This window comes from Bos javanicus, chromosome 23 (assembly GCF_032452875.1).
Source record: "Bos javanicus breed banteng chromosome 23, ARS-OSU_banteng_1.0, whole genome shotgun sequence".
NCBI classification, from domain to species: domain Eukaryota; kingdom Metazoa; phylum Chordata; class Mammalia; order Artiodactyla; family Bovidae; genus Bos; species Bos javanicus.
The window spans coordinates 26303158-26318788 of NC_083890.1; the positions used below are offsets into that span (position 1 = coordinate 26303158).

The following is a 15631-nucleotide window of genomic DNA, read 5'->3' on the forward strand; positions in this document are numbered from 1 at the left end:
AACCGCAGCACGCCAGGCCTCCCTGTCCATCACCAACTCCCAGAGTTCACCCAAACCCATGTCCATTGAGTCAGTGATGCCATCCAACCATCTCATCCTCTGTCATCTCCTTCTCCTCCTGCCCTTAATCCTTCCCAGCCTCAGGGTCTTTTCAAACCAGTCAGCTCTTCACATCAGGTGATCAAAGTACTAGAGCTTCAGCTTCAAAATCACTCCCACCAATGAACACCCAGGACTGATCTCCTTTAGGATGGACTGGTTGGGTCTCCTTGCTGTCCAAGGGACTCTCAAGAGTCTTCTCCAACACCATAGTTCAAAAGCATCAATTCTTCGGAACTCAGTTTTCTTTATAGTCCAACTCTCACATCCATACATGACCACTGGAAAAACCATAGTCTTGACTAGACGGACCTTTGTTGACAAAGTAATGTCTCTGCTTTTGAATATGCTATCTAGGTTGGTTATAACTGTCCTTCCAAGGAGTAAGTGTCTTTTAATTTCATGGCTGCAGTCACCATCTGCAGTGATTTTGGAGCCCCAGAAAATAAAGTCTGACACTGTTTCACTGTTTCCCCATCTATTTCCCATGAAGTGATGGGACTGGATGCCATGATCTTAGTTTTCTGAATGTTGAACTTTAAGCCAACTTTTTCACTCTCCACTTTCACTTTCATCAAGAGGCTTTCTAGTTCCTCTTCACTTTCTGCCATAAGGGTGGTGTCGTCTGCATATCTGAGGTTATTGACATTTTTCCCGGCAATCTTGATTCCAGCTTGTGCTTCTTCCAGCCCAGCGTTTCTCATGATGTACTCTGCATAGAAGTTAAATAAGCAGGGTGACAATATACAGCCTTGACGTACTCCTTTTCCTATTTGGAACCAATCTGTTTTTCCATGTCCAGTTCTAACTGTTGATTCTTGACCTGCATGCAGGTTTCTCAAGAGGAATTTTCTTTATGACTTGCTAAATATGTGACTCATGTATGTATGTTTTTTTCCACTCCACTATGACAAAAAAAGAAGGTCTACTAAAAGATGAATGATTGATAGTTTGCCCTAATAGTCCTATTCTACTTCCTCTGGTTGAGTCATTATCTGTCTTTGCTACATTTGCTCCAGGTGTTGGAGGTGGGGGTGGTGGGATGTAATACAGCATTGCCCCTGACTGTAGGTTGTCCTGTGGAGCATCACCTTTCCACCGTCTAAAATATTGGTCAATTGACCTACAGAGTAAACTACAGACTATAACTTAAAAACTTAGGTTTCAAATTTCTGCCCTCCTTTTTTGACATTGGGGCTGCATTTTGATGAAATATTTTTCCCTCTTTTTTTTTTTCACATAAGTTTAAACAGAAAAGACACAAGTCAAAACACTTGTTTGCATGTTCTTAGCTGTTGTTTCATCTGCTGCTTGCACCTTAAAAAAAAGTTCTGTCATTTTCTGTTACCTTTCATCTTTTCCCACTCTTTCTTTCTTTTACTTTACCATATGCTTCTCCTATAAAAATTGGCTTCTTTTGAATTGTTTTTCTCTTCCTTTTTGTTTCAGATAAGATTAAACAAGAAAAAGGCAAGTCAAAATTTTTTCACCTCTTCTTGGTTGTTGTTTCATCTGTAACTTGTATCTTAAAAAAAAAAACCAGTTCTGTCATTTTTTATTATCTGAATTATATCTTTTCCCATTCTTTCCTTTGTACTCCATACCAATCTTCCCCTAAGATACTGGCGTCTTTTAATTTCTTCTCTCTTCTTTTTTTTCTCTCAGATAAGATTGCCCAGGAAAAAGGTAAGTCAAAAATATTTTCACATATGCTTAATTGTTGTTTCAGCTGTTCCTTGCACCTTAAAAAAATGTTGTCATTTTATGTTACCTAAATTCCATCTTTTCCCGTTCTTTCCTTTTATACTCCACACCATGCTTCCCCTATAAAGACTGGCTTCTTTTGAATTGTTTTTCACTTCTTTTTTTCCCTCAATAAGATTGCACAGGAAAAAAAAAGTCAAAATTGCTTTTGCCTCTTCTTAGTTGTTTCATCTGTAACTTGCTCCTTTGCCTTCAACTATCAATGATCATCTTCCTCAACCTCCACATTCATATTATTGCATGATTTCATCTTACTCTCTTAGTTTTCCAACTGATGTCTGCCATCTTCATGTGTTGCTCAGTTTCCCCCATTTCTACCTCTTTCATTTGTCTTGTCCAAGAAATCAATGCTCACAGTTCCATTTGTTCAGATAAATTTTATTACTAATATATCTAATAAGTTTGGCAGTTTTAAAGTTTCTGATGCATAATGTATTCTTCAAGAGAAACTTTGGTCATTTTATTTAGACCTCTCACTACTGGCATTAATACTACAATTCTCTTGAAGTTAAGGTAGCCAGTACCTTCAAAACCTAGCAAGTTAAATACTAAAAGTCTCAGTAATATCAAAAGGTATTAAGAACACTTTTAAAAGGTAGTCATCAAATATAACATTCCTAAGATATTTCTCATTCAGTAAATTCTCTTCTTCTAGTTCTCTTTTCACTGCTATAGACTATTCTCTGGATAAGTGTGAGCTTTCAGCCCATGTCTGTATGTTTGTGTGTGTACATTTGCAAACTATGTTTTTGTGTTTATCTGCATCCTGATTTGTTTCGTGTTAAAATATATTTTTTTCTAGAACACTAGATTTTCTTTGTGTTTCCCTCACAATATATTTACATTGATACTTCCATTTTCTTTTTCAGAAATATCGCAGGACAATTTAGGTAAATTTTCAGACACCTTTTTGCTCCCAAATGCCTTATGAAAACCCTCCTTTTTTAGTGTCTCTTTAATTTCTCTACCTTTTTTTTTTTTTTTTAATTTATCTACCTTTTTATCTGTATGTTGTCTATGGGCTTGACCTTCTCCTGGGTGTCTACACTTTCTTTTCAAATGTTATTATGCCCTCCTCCTTATTAAGTTCTGTCATTTTCTGTTTCCTGCATTTCATTCTTTCTTTTTTTTATTCCCTCTACTCTCCCCTTATAAATGTTGGTTTCTTTTGTCTCCAGAGGCTTCCCATAGTTTTGCTAAAAAGTGGTGAGATAGAGGGCATTTGACTAGTAACTATCGGGCTTACACCTAATGTATTTCTAGAGATACCAAATCTTTGGACCACTGACACAAATTTCAACTACTAGGGCCAATGTTTATGCAACTGATGTTTTCCCAAACCTTGTTAGATTACTTGTTCAGTAATTTTCAATATAGTATTTTTGTCCTGTGAAATATGAGTCAATTCTGATGTCATTCTTTGGTCAAATGTAAGCTTGAACCCAAGTCTTCCACTGCCATTGATCATAGCACCAAGCATTCACAAGTATACAAATACTTCACATGATGTTTCCTGGCTTTTTCTTTTTTCCCCTACAAACCACCGTAATTATTCTATTTTCATATTTTGATTTGCATAGTAGTCAACTCTTAAATGGTGAAGGCAATGGCACCCCACTCCAGTACTCTTGCCTGGAAAATCCCATGGACGGAGGAGCCTGGAAGGCTGCAGTCCATGGGGTCGCTGAGGGTCGGACATGACTGAGCGACTTCATTTTCACTTTTCACTTTCATGCATTGGAGAAGGAAATGGCAACCCACTCCATGTTCTTGCCTGGAGAATCCCAGGGACGGCAGAGCCTGGTGCATTGCCATCTATGGGGTCGCACAGAGTCCGACACGACTGAAGTGACTTAGCAGCAGAAACTCTTAAATGCAATTTTTGGTGTGTTTAGAAACACTTTTGGTCTTCAGAAATGTTCTCTGATAAGATGTTCTTGATAGCTTACCGTGAACAATGTCAGATTCATGATCTCTGAAGAAAAAGGTTTAGCTTCAGGACCAGGGACTAGACTTGATCACTCAAGAGCTTTTGTGTGGTAGAGTTTTATTAAAGTAAGAAAAGGGGCAGAGAAAGCTTCTGACATAGACATCAGAAGGGGGACGAAGAGTGCCCCCCTCACTAGTGTTAGCAAGGGAGTTGTATACTTTTAAATTATTACAATAAATCAAAGGGATATCTCAAGTTTGTGAAAATTTTATCAGACCCACTCCCACAAGTTACATTTTAGGATAACAGGATGATTAGAATTTAACAATAAAAAGATCCTACCAGACTCACTCCCGTAATTTACATTCTAAAATATCAAGATTAGTCAGAAGGTTTTGAGGAAGGAGAAACTGTCCTCAAGCAGGATACACTGTTGTTGTATAATCCCTAGTACAGAGTTTAAACTGAGTTGTGTAATCATCAATTCTGGGTTTAAAGAAAAAAAATAAAAGACCATTTTATGTGACTAAGACTAAGGAATATAGAGAAAAAGAAAAAGAAAAAGGTGTGTCCTTTCCTTCTCCTTGAGAACCCCAGACCCCACTCCCCTCCTCAGCGAACCCCAGACTTCTTATTAACCTGCCTAGGAATTGACTCTCTCATCCTCTGATAATCTGCATTCTGAAATTTTAATGTAAACAGAAAGAGAAAGGAATATCCTAGGATTTTTCCAAAAGTTTACCATCCTCCATTGTAATGGTATTTCTCAATCACTTTTCTGTTTTCAGATTGGATGAAATTGGGGACTATATCTCTTTACTGTGTGTGGCGGGCTTCATATGACTATGGCTACAGACACAGTTCTAGTTATGTGGATGCTTTGCCTGCATGCATCTCATCACTTTCTGAGTAACTTCTGTTGTGTATGCAAGGTGTTTGCAGTGTACTTTGAAAAAGGTAGAAGTTCCAAGGAAATAGCAATGATTGCCATAGATGGCAGCCCATCAGGCTCCCCTGTCCCTGGGATTCTCTAGGCAAGAACACTGGAGTGGGTTGCCATTTCCTTCTCTAGGTTCATTTTAATAGAACACAGGTTTCCCTTGAATGGGCTTCCCTGAAAGCTCAATTGATAAAGAATTTGCCTGCAATGCAGGAGATCTGGATTTGATTCCAAGATAGGGAAGATCCACTGGAGAAGGGATAGGCTACCCACTCCAGTATTTTTGGGTTTCCCTTGTGGCTCAGCTGGTAAAGAATCTGCTTGCCATGCTGGAGACCTAGATTCTATCCCTGGATTGGGAAGATCCCCTGGAGAAGGGAAAGGATATCCACTCCAGTATTCTGGCCTGGAGAATTCCATGGACTGCAAAGAGTCAGGCACAACTGAGCGACTTTCACTTCACTTTCACTTTCCCATGAATATAATCTAACTTCTCAATGACAGTAGAGATTGAACATCAAAGAAATCGTGACTGGGAAAATTTTAAATAGGTTAAATATGCATGTGTTGTTAACAATGCATATTTGCATGGCTAAGGTAGAAGAATGTTAAGGAAATAATTCCTTATTCCTGAAGCAGAGATAAAGGTAAGTTATCAATCGATAATAAAATGTATTTTGTTCTGTTCCTAGTCACTGTTTAATCTGCTTCTTAGACCGGCATAATTGCCTCTCAATGATCAGCTTCCTCCACCCCAATATCCCTTCACTTTTCCATAATTTCTTCTCACTGTCACATCTAACTGATGTGTACAATCCTCATTTTCTCTTCAGTTTCCCCCAGCTTACTCATTTGATTTGTCGTGTCTTTGCAATACAAGGAGACAGATCCTTACTGTCCAGTAAATTTTATTAACAATATACTTGTGGAGTTTTGGTATTTTTTTAAGTTTCTGATGTATCAGCTTTCTTCAAGTCCAGCTTGGTTCTTTTGACTTGGAAACCCCTTCCCTGTTGCGTAATACTTTATTGTCCTTCCTTTCATGTAATGGAGCTAAGATAGGCTTCATTCTGGCCTGTGTTTAAGGAAAATTTTGCCTACCAAATTTTAATACATTTGAATTTTCTTCATATTTATTTTCAATAATATTTACATAGCTGTTTTCTTTTTATTTTGCAGAGGAACTTCTGAACGCAGCTGGTAAATTCTGATATTCTTTTATACCTATAAAACTTTTTGATCAACAACCTTTTTATGGATTAACACCTATTGGCTCAAACTTCTTCAGAATGTCTCCTATTTTAACCTGAATTTTTGCTCATGGATTTGTTCTGCATTTCTTTCTTCATTATCTTTTCACAGCCTGGTCCAGTTTGGACTTTAGGTCATGCTTCCAATGTCTTTGACTATTTACTAGTCTTCTCTCATTGTATAAGTATTAGACATACCTTCTCCCAGGTTTATTTTGCTTCTTGCTGTAGTAACTTTTCCTGGCTTTTCCTCAGATAAGTTTGTCAGAGTTATCAAAAAGTTTTAAAACACTTGGTCAAATAGGGTCATAGGACACTGTGCATCAATGTTTATTCATTTAACCCAAGTGATAGTAAAATATTTCAAGGCAAATACAGAACATTTAGAAGGCAAAGAAATTCACAATCTGCTATCAGGTGTAGCTCAACATTCCCAAAATCTTTGTTCTCTTAACAGAAAGAAAATTCCAGTTCTGCCCTAATTCAACATCAAGAACATAATTTATTTGCCTAATAAAGTCCAATTACACTTCCACCTTACCATGTGCAAAATTATTTTCTCAGGAATCCTTTTTCACAAGCTTTTCACAATTTTCTGTATCTATATTAGGTAACCCCTTCTTTCCCCACTTAGAAATAACCAGCTGTAAGACAAAATCATGTTTTTCCCCTTAACAAAATGTATCTCCATTCCTCATACCATCTTTTGCTGAAAATATACCTTCTACTTTTCTTACATACTGAAATGTTTCATTTGACATCCAAGTAAATTTAATTGCATATATTATAATTTTAACTCTTAAATACCTTAATCTCTAGTGAAAACAAGTAAGCAATTATGAACGGTTCATCATACAGGAATTTCTTGATTCTCAAGCTTAACATTCCATAACCTCTATAAACATACATCTTCTCATAGCACCATTTCTTTCCTCAGTGTGGTAAAAAACACATGTCTAATAAACTCAATTATCTTTAGGTTTCCTCTCATAAGAAGACAAAGTAGATAAGCATAAAAATGTTTAGCAATGTTCCATTATTTTGTTGTATTTGAATAATCTATGTATTCAGTGATTTCCCATCATTTAATTTAATTTATCAAAACTAAAGTTTTATCTGGAAAAACTATTTTAAACATACCCACAATAGATTATTCTTAGATTTCACCTGAAAATTCTAATCTCATTTACTTTTATTTTATATGTTATGAAAATATCATCACACCAAGGTAATTTTTCTTGCTGAAAAACTTTGCAACAGAAATACCATGAACTTAACGGCTTTCAATAAACCTAGTTACAAAAATATATCATACTCAATACTGATGACTCCAAAGACATGTCCACATCAATTAAACCAACAAGCCTAAAGTAACTTTAATACCAGATATTAAATTAATACTAATCACATGAATCCAAAATTATCTGGGCCGGTTTCCTTTATATTTAGAAACATTTAATTTGTAAGCACCTACTTTTAAGTCAATTAAACAGCTCTTTTATAATTTAAATTTGATAATACTATCTGAAGGTAGACACATACCATATATATAATACACACAGACATACAAACTGACATAACCATAGGTCTGATTTCCTAGAGGAAATCATAGATCTGATTTCCTGAAGGAAGTCAGTTCTGAATATTCATTGGGAGGACTGATGCTGAAGCTGAAACTCCAGTACTTTGGCCAGGAACTGACTCATTTGAAAAGACCCTGATGAAGGGAAAGATTGAAGGTGAGAGGAGAAGGGGACGACAGAGGATGAGATGGTTAGATGGCATCACGGACTTGATGAACATGAATTTGAGTAGGCTCCCTGAGTTGGTGATGGACAGGGAAGCCTGGCATTTGGCAGTCCATGGGGTTGCAAAGAGTTGGACACAACTGAGCGACTGAACTGAACTGAACCATAGATCTCATAGCTTCACTTTAAAACTTAGTCATGAATCAAGTATTCCAATATAGACTTTCTAGTTTATAAATAAGAGTTGGAATAAATCAAACTTATTTGTTTGAGTGATTAAGGCTTTATATTTTGTGGAAAAGACATTTAAGATTTGTATTTGTTCCTGATAAATCCCTAAGGAAGTTGTGAAGTAGATTTTAGGTGAGGAAGCCTTTCCAGCAATTTGAACTTAAAAGACCTCCTGAGTCCCCTGTCACTCCTTCCTCTGTCTAACTTTGGTTCAGGTTCTACCTTTTTGAGCTAATTAGGCTCAGTCTAAGGCCATTTACCTTTCTGATTCTTTTTTTTTTTCTTTTTTTAATTTTATTTTATTTTTAAACTTTACATAATTGTATTAGTTTTGCCAAATATCAAAATGAATCCGCCACGGGTATACATGTGTTCTCCATCCTGAACCCTCCTCCCTCCTCCCTCCCCATACCATCCTCTGGGTCGTCCCAGTGCTCTAGCCCCAAGCATCCAGTATCGTGTAAAATATCATGTATGAAACGAGATGCCAGTCCAGGTTCAATGCACGATACCTTTCTGATTCTTATGGATTTGCAAGAAAAAGACAATTGCTTCAAGCTTTCCTGGTGAGTCAGTGAGTAAAGACTCTGTCTGCAATGCAAGAGACCAAGGTTTGATCCCGGGGTCCAGAAAATCCCCTGGAGAAGGAAATGACAACTCACCCCAGTATTCTTGCCTGGGAAATCCCATGGACAGAGGAACCGGGTGGCCTATAGTTCATGGGGTCACATAGGATCAAACATGAATTAGCAACTAACTTCAGTTCAGTCACTCAGTCGTGTCTGACTCTTTGTGACCCCATGAACAGCAGCACGCCAGGCTTCCCTGTCCATCACCTACTCCTGGAGTGTACTCAAACTCATGAAACCCAACCCCAAATAACTGTTCTGCCATCTGTTGTTGTTCAGTCACTAAGTCAGTGTCCGACTGTTTTACCACCCCATAGACAGTAGCCAGCCAGGCTCCTCTGTCCATGGGATTTTCCAGGCAATAATACTGACTGGGTTACCATTTCCTCCTCCAGGATCATTACAACCCAGGAGTCAGTCGAACCCATGTATCCTGCATTTGCTGGTGGGTTCTTTACTACTGAGCCACTGCTGCTGCTGCTGAGTCGCTTCAGTCAGGTCTGACTCTGTGCGACCCCAGAGACAGCAGCCCACCAGGCTCCCCTTCCCTGGGATTCTCCAGGCAAGAACGCTGGAGTGGGTTGCCATTTCCTTCTCCAATGCATGAAAGTGAAAAGTGAAAGTGAAGTCGCCCAGTCGTGCCCAACTCCTAGCGACCCCATGGACTGCAGCCTACTAGGCTTCTCCGTCCATGGGATTTGCCAGGCAAGAGTACTGGAGCGGGTTGCCATTGCCTTCTCCAGCCGAGCCACTAGGGAAGCTCAATAGGGAAGCTCAATCTGCCACCTAAATGGTGTTAAAACATTTATTTGTCTAACAATATTTTCTTTAATTTGATATTTTATATCATTGATAAGATTTCCAACTAAACTGAAAATCAAGCCTATCTTTTATAACTGTAGGGTTCAATGTATCATCCCTCAAAAATTTGCATAAGGCATTAGACAAAGACCCTGTTTCTGGGTCTTTCCCAGTTACCTTGGTGTGATGATATTTTTATAAAGTATAAAATAAAAGTAAATTAGAATGGAATTTTCAGGTGAAATCTAAGAATAATTCTGTTTTGGGTATGTCTAAAATAGTTTTTTCAGATAAAACTTTAGCTTTGATAAATTAAATGCTGGGAAATCACAAATCAAACCTACAGCAAATAATCCCTATTACTGTTTTTATTAGCCTTAAATGTTAGCTCTCAGTTTTTATTTCACATTGTATAAGCACAGGTAACCCTACTGGTTTCCTTTAGTATATTTAATTAATATTGCCTGAGGGACAGATTTATATGCCTTGTCTTATAATACCAGTCAGGGGAAGCACTCAAGAGTGAGGTATAATGTCTATCCCACAATATAATCAGACATAAGAGATGTAACATTCTTAAAATATAGAAACTTACTTAAATACATCAATTTTATAAACTTTGATCTCAATTATATCAATTTTCATATCTTTGACTTTAATTTTCATTAAGATTCCATTAGCAAGCCTTGATCTTCAATGAGTACCAGAAGCTTTTCTTTATAGCCACCAGCCATATTATCAATTTTTGTATAAATTCACTGGTATCCTCAGTGAGACACTGAACCAAGGGATGAAGACTTTTTTGTCAATCTTTCAATTTGATTAATTGTCCTGACTGTTGCCCCAAGTAATTAACAGCTTATCAGATACCTCTGTAATTATTCTTCCATGATAAATAAAGTGGACTTATTTGGGGCCTTTTAATGTTGAAGACCAACAAGGAATTCCTTTGGCTTATCAAACCTCAGGTAGTATGGTACAAATTTTGCTTTAATCCTGTTAATGTCCATTTTAAAAATTCTGTTTCTTTATAACCATGGAAAGATTTTTCTTTTGGGGATGAGTCCTTTTGAAATTTCCACCTATTGAGAAAGAAATTTTAGGCTTTCCTTCAGCTTCTTTTTATTCCCATATTAATCAATTTAATTAGCAATTGATATAATATTTTATTAACATTTATAAGACTACTTGATTGGGAAGCTGTGACCACAAATAAGGCTTCACAATTTTTTTGTTTGTTAAACTAAAGAGAGTTTTCAGGTTATCCATTTCATATATATATTATTAGCCACTTTGTAATTTGTTTTTCTCATAAACAAAATTGCTGTTTATAATGAGACCTTTCTAAAAATTTACCAATTTAAAATTTCTCCAATTTAAAGGATCCATTGTCTGACTATTGATGAGTAATATCTTAATAGCAACTTAAACCAAAAGGACACAAAAGGTGTCCCCACAAGAGAGGGCAAAGGATGTAGTCTTTACAAGATCTAAAATGTTTACTCCCAAAAATAGTCTAAGAAATTAAAGGGCCTTCACAGTACACTGTGAAGGCAGATGCACTGAAAGTTAAGATGACAAAAGCCTTATGGGTTGGAGCAACTTATAACAAATTCCCTGCAAGTTGGTATGCAGTTAGTTGCTCAGTCATATCTGACTCTTTGCAACCCCATGGACTGTAGCTGGCCAGGTTCCTCTGTCCATGGATTTCTCCAGGCAAGAATACTGGGGTGGATAGCCATTCCCTTCTCCAGGATATCCTCCTGATTCAAGGATCGAGCCAGGTCTCCTACCTTGCAGGCAGATTCTTTACCGAGAGTTGGCATAGCCAGACAAAAAGATAGCTCAGAATCCCAGTCTATTTGACTGGCTGCCAAATGTATACCATTATGTACCTTCTGCATAGCAGAGGCCAAGCTCTCAAAACACAGAAAAATGAAATTTGGGAAGAGCAAGTAGAACATCTGCCTCTCAAAGACAGAGGACAAAAATGCAAGGTCCCCCATAGAAGAGGTTTTTTTTTTTTTCCTTTAAAGTCAGATTTCTGAAAAGATGTTCATCAAGCCAGCTCTATTAAGCTAGCTTGCAAAAACATAATTTTGGTATGCCAAAGTGAGCCTCAATTTGGCCATTTTTGGGGTGAGATGTCCTTTAATTCACAACAAACAAGTATTTGTAAGTATTAATTCTATACTTACACAATAAAATCTTCCCAGTGTGTCTCAGCTGAGGATAACCCTTTAAGTGTCTTTCAACTGAGCAAAGTTTCTCAGTGTCTTTTTCTCAGGCATCTCTTCTTGAAACTAAATTTCTAAGAAAGTTTCTACTCCATAGATTTATCACCACTGACTAAAACTCAGGTTCATCAGTAAATAATGGGAGATTCAAGGTCTACCCAGAATCATCTGGACCCTCTGAAGAGGCAGATGGACACAAAGGAACTTCTGTTAGTGCCAAAGCTAGAGATCCTCATGGAGATCAGGTGAAGAATAAAAGTCTGGTTTTGGCCCCTTTTTGGTCACCAAATCAAAATTGTTGACTGAAAAACAAATACACAAGCTAAAAGATTTAAGTTATGTTTTATTTGGGGACCTTACTCAGGACTATAACCTAGGATACAGCCTCTCAGAGATTTCTGAGGAACTCTTACAGAGAGGTAAGGAAGGATTCAAATTAGAAGTTTTTACTGAAAAAACAAAAGCAAAACAGTAGTGGAACACATCAAGATTATCTCTAATAATAATTAAAAAAAACAAAACAGGCATCTCAAGTTAATCCTTTTTATATATAGTAAGATACAAGAGTCAGGGTTTATTGAAATTATTCCTTTGATAAGCATCCTAACTACTGGGGCCAGTATCCTGTTTTTCTCCATCCTGAATACCCACAGGGTGCACCATCTGGTTCTGTTGGCTTCATGATAGGCAACATTCATTGTTTACCAAAATGTCAGGCAACACTTTTTTTGTCTGCAAGAACAAATTGTCACCATTTTTCCAAGATAAAAATATTAGCTTCCTTGGTATTTTTCAGGACTTTTTTTTTTTCCCCCTAATTACATTCATTTTATCTATTTATGGTGCAGTGAAAATTTTATTTTCACTTTCATTTTCTGGTTTTCCTTGAAATTTACATGAGTTTTTCCATTATATTTTTCAGAACAACTCCAGAAGGAAATTGGTAAGTTTTATTACTTTTTTCAAAAGATGTATTTCCTAGATATATTTTTTCCTCTTATTTCTTGACATTCACCTCTTACATAATCCTATCTTTCCTTTGCCTTCTTGTGAATTTCAAATTACCTTATCCATTTTCTTTTTGGCATCCTGAACTTCTAATAAAGTTCCCATATTAAGTCTCTTAATTTTTTCCTCTGCCTTTTATTTCCCTTTTCTTTTATCTTCCTAGTGATTACCGTAACTTCATTTTAAGGTTGATTTAAAAAAAAAAAAAGATGGGTGAGATGAAAGGGATTAGGCTAAGAAGAGTGTGATTATTTTCATTCAACAGAAAGCTTCCCTTAACTTTGATTTTTTCTCATGTGCTCTGAGATGGAGTCCCAATTTTTTATATATTATACTCTTTCAATTTAAGAACAGAGTCCAGACTCCAAAGTTGCTTAATAAGATAAGTTCCTCCTTTGTTGACCTTTTAAACATTTTGCATATACTAATGTCAAGTGTAATCTTGATACACTTTGCTTGGCCATAGTCTCCAGTTATCTTAGGCATATAATTATTTTTTATATGACTTAGCATCGTTGTTTCTTTCCAGCCAAAATCGTTACCCTTCATTCATTTTTATTTTAACCACTTATTAGTTGATTCAACAAATTTCTCTTCCTTCAGGGCCTTGAGCATATTTCAGTCACTTGGATAAAGTTCATTGATAATATATCTCTAAATTCTATGGCTAATTTCTAAGATTATTCTATACTATTTTAGTATCTTACTATAAGAATTATTAAATCTTCATGTCATTTCATATCAGATTATATTCTTCATATTATAGTGGAGTTTCCAGATGAAATGAACTTTAGACATTTCTTTCATTGCTTTTGAAATTATTTAGCAAGTTTCAGATACAAATATTGACAGATGTATGGCATTACTGGCATCTTCTTTATGATGTTAAGAAAATCTGTTTATATATACATGCATGATTGTGTCTTTTCTTTCAGAGAAGGAGGAGGCTCAATTCAAGTCTGGTGAGTAATGACCATCTCTCAGAAATCTTTACTGTTCTGTTTTTCTTAGATTATTATTATTATTTTTCTTAGACCCATGATATCCTATATTTCCTTTCAAACATCTTAAATAGATTACAAATATTTATCCTATATGAATTTTTGATAAGGAGAGCATAGGTACAAGGCAGGTCTTCAAGACATATATAGTTTAGCATCTTGTAAAAAGAGATTCAAGTATATAAAAGAGGCTTTTTCTTTGTTGTTTGCTGTTATTCTTGAATTAAGGAGTTTATTACCATGGTGCTCTGGACAGACAGGCAGCTCTATCTGTCAGATGGTAGATTCTCATGTTCATTTGTTCCTTGCAGATTGGAGAAAAGAAGAGTTCCAGACTGGTGAGTCTATCATGGTCCAAGACCGACCTTGTTCCTTGTAGGTAGTCCCAGGGAAGATGCACAGAGGTGAACTGGATCTCCCCAGGGTCAGAGAAGCTCTCACAGAAGGGAGACTCTGGCCCAAGCCTACTGATACCATTTCCAGAAACATGATGCTCTCTTGTCTTTGCAGTAAATCTGACTCTGGATGCAGCCACTGCCCATCCTGCCCTCCTCCTGTCTGAAGAGGGGAGAAGAGTAACATGGCAAGAACCACGTCAAGATCTTCCCAGCTGCTCACAGAGATTTACCTCCCTTACCTGTGTGCTTGGTCAGCTGCATGTCAGCTCAAAGAGATACTTCTGGGAGGTGGAGGTTGGGGATGCACATTCCTGGGACCTAGGAGTTTGTAGGGATAATGTAACAAGGAATGGGAGGGTCAAGATGTCACCGCAGAATGGTTTCTGGGCCATTAGGCTTTATGAGGGGGAGTACTGGGGCCTTACATCCCCAGAAACATATCTTACTCTAAAAGAAAAACCCTGTAGGTTGGGAGTATTCCTGGATTATGAGGCTGGAGATGTATCTTTCTATAACATGGCAGATGGATCCCATATCTTCACATTTTCTGAACAAGCATTTTATGGTGTCCTAAGACCACTTTTTAGACTTCAGGCTTCTGACTCAGGCTCCTTGACTATTGTCCAAGTGGAGTAGAACACATTAATATTGTAATTCGTGTGCCTACCTTTCCCTGACAATTACAATTTTCCCCACTAGACACAAACTGATTTTTTTTTCTTCCTCCCTTACTGGTTTATTCTCAAGATGAAGCTCTGAGACACAGACTGGTGGTTGCCCGTCATATCAATTCTTATAATTATGCCTATGACAGCCTATTACAAAGATTAGATTTCCTAGCATTCCCTGCTAAATGTGACTAAATTATGAGCAGTGCATTATAAGATGTATTATTATCTATGATCTTTGGGATGTGTCCTTAAAGGAAAATTATGTGATGTTCTTATTTTCTTTAATTTTTCTGATGCCTGGAATGTGGCATAATGGATAGATCTCTAAGAACATTTCAGATCATGTAATATTATCATGTGATATGATATAGATGGATGAGAAGATGGAATCACCTTGGGGTTTTGACAACTTTATGAAACTACTCTATGTCTTATCATTTATTTCCCATAAGAAATAAAGTTTTACATCTTTAAGCCATTTGTATGCTGGATTTTTGTCAGTTGTGACTCAATTCAATACTAACTCAGTATTGAAGCACCTTCCGATAAAGAATGGTAGTAGATGACACCTACAGTTGAATATTCAGATGCAACTAGAGTTTGGGTGGTAGTTGGACAAGCTAGACAGGAAGGCTAGAGAAACTAGATACACTGAGGAGGGTAGTGAAGATGAGGCAGATATTGGGCTCAGTTCCAGCAGCAGGAAGAAGAAGGAACCCATCAAGTTAGGAAGATCTCAAATAACATAATAGCGGGGACAGGTAGATGGGTATCCACCTTAAAAAGGGCCCTTCATGAAGACAAAGCAGAAAAAACTACACACAGTCTGTTGGCCATGCCTAGCAAACAGAAACCAAAACAGGTAGATAGTTGGTATAGGAAGGACAGAATGTAGTCCTCACCAAGTGGAGATCCAATATTGAA

At 37.0% G+C, this 15631-nt stretch overlaps 1 protein-coding gene across 6 annotated transcripts in view; it reads left to right on the plus strand.

Annotated features, from left to right (window-relative positions):
- Window positions 1–15181, plus strand: part of LOC133236440 (butyrophilin subfamily 2 member A1-like) — a 130197-nt gene extending 115016 nt beyond the window's left edge. For all 6 annotated transcript variants that reach the window (XM_061398462.1, XM_061398461.1, XM_061398464.1 and 3 more), the window contains 8 exons: window positions 1549–1569; window positions 1765–1785; window positions 2733–2753; window positions 5913–5933; window positions 12552–12572; window positions 13573–13599; window positions 13950–13976; window positions 14149–15181. In XM_061398462.1, the coding sequence (XP_061254446.1) occupies window positions 1549–1569; window positions 1765–1785; window positions 2733–2753; window positions 5913–5933; window positions 12552–12572; window positions 13573–13599; window positions 13950–13976; window positions 14149–14672 (683 nt within the window). In that variant the 3' untranslated portion in view covers window positions 14673–15181. The remainder of the gene's footprint in view (window positions 1–1548; window positions 1570–1764; window positions 1786–2732; window positions 2754–5912; window positions 5934–12551; window positions 12573–13572; window positions 13600–13949; window positions 13977–14148) is intronic.
- The last annotated feature ends 450 nt before the right edge of the window (window positions 15182–15631 follow it).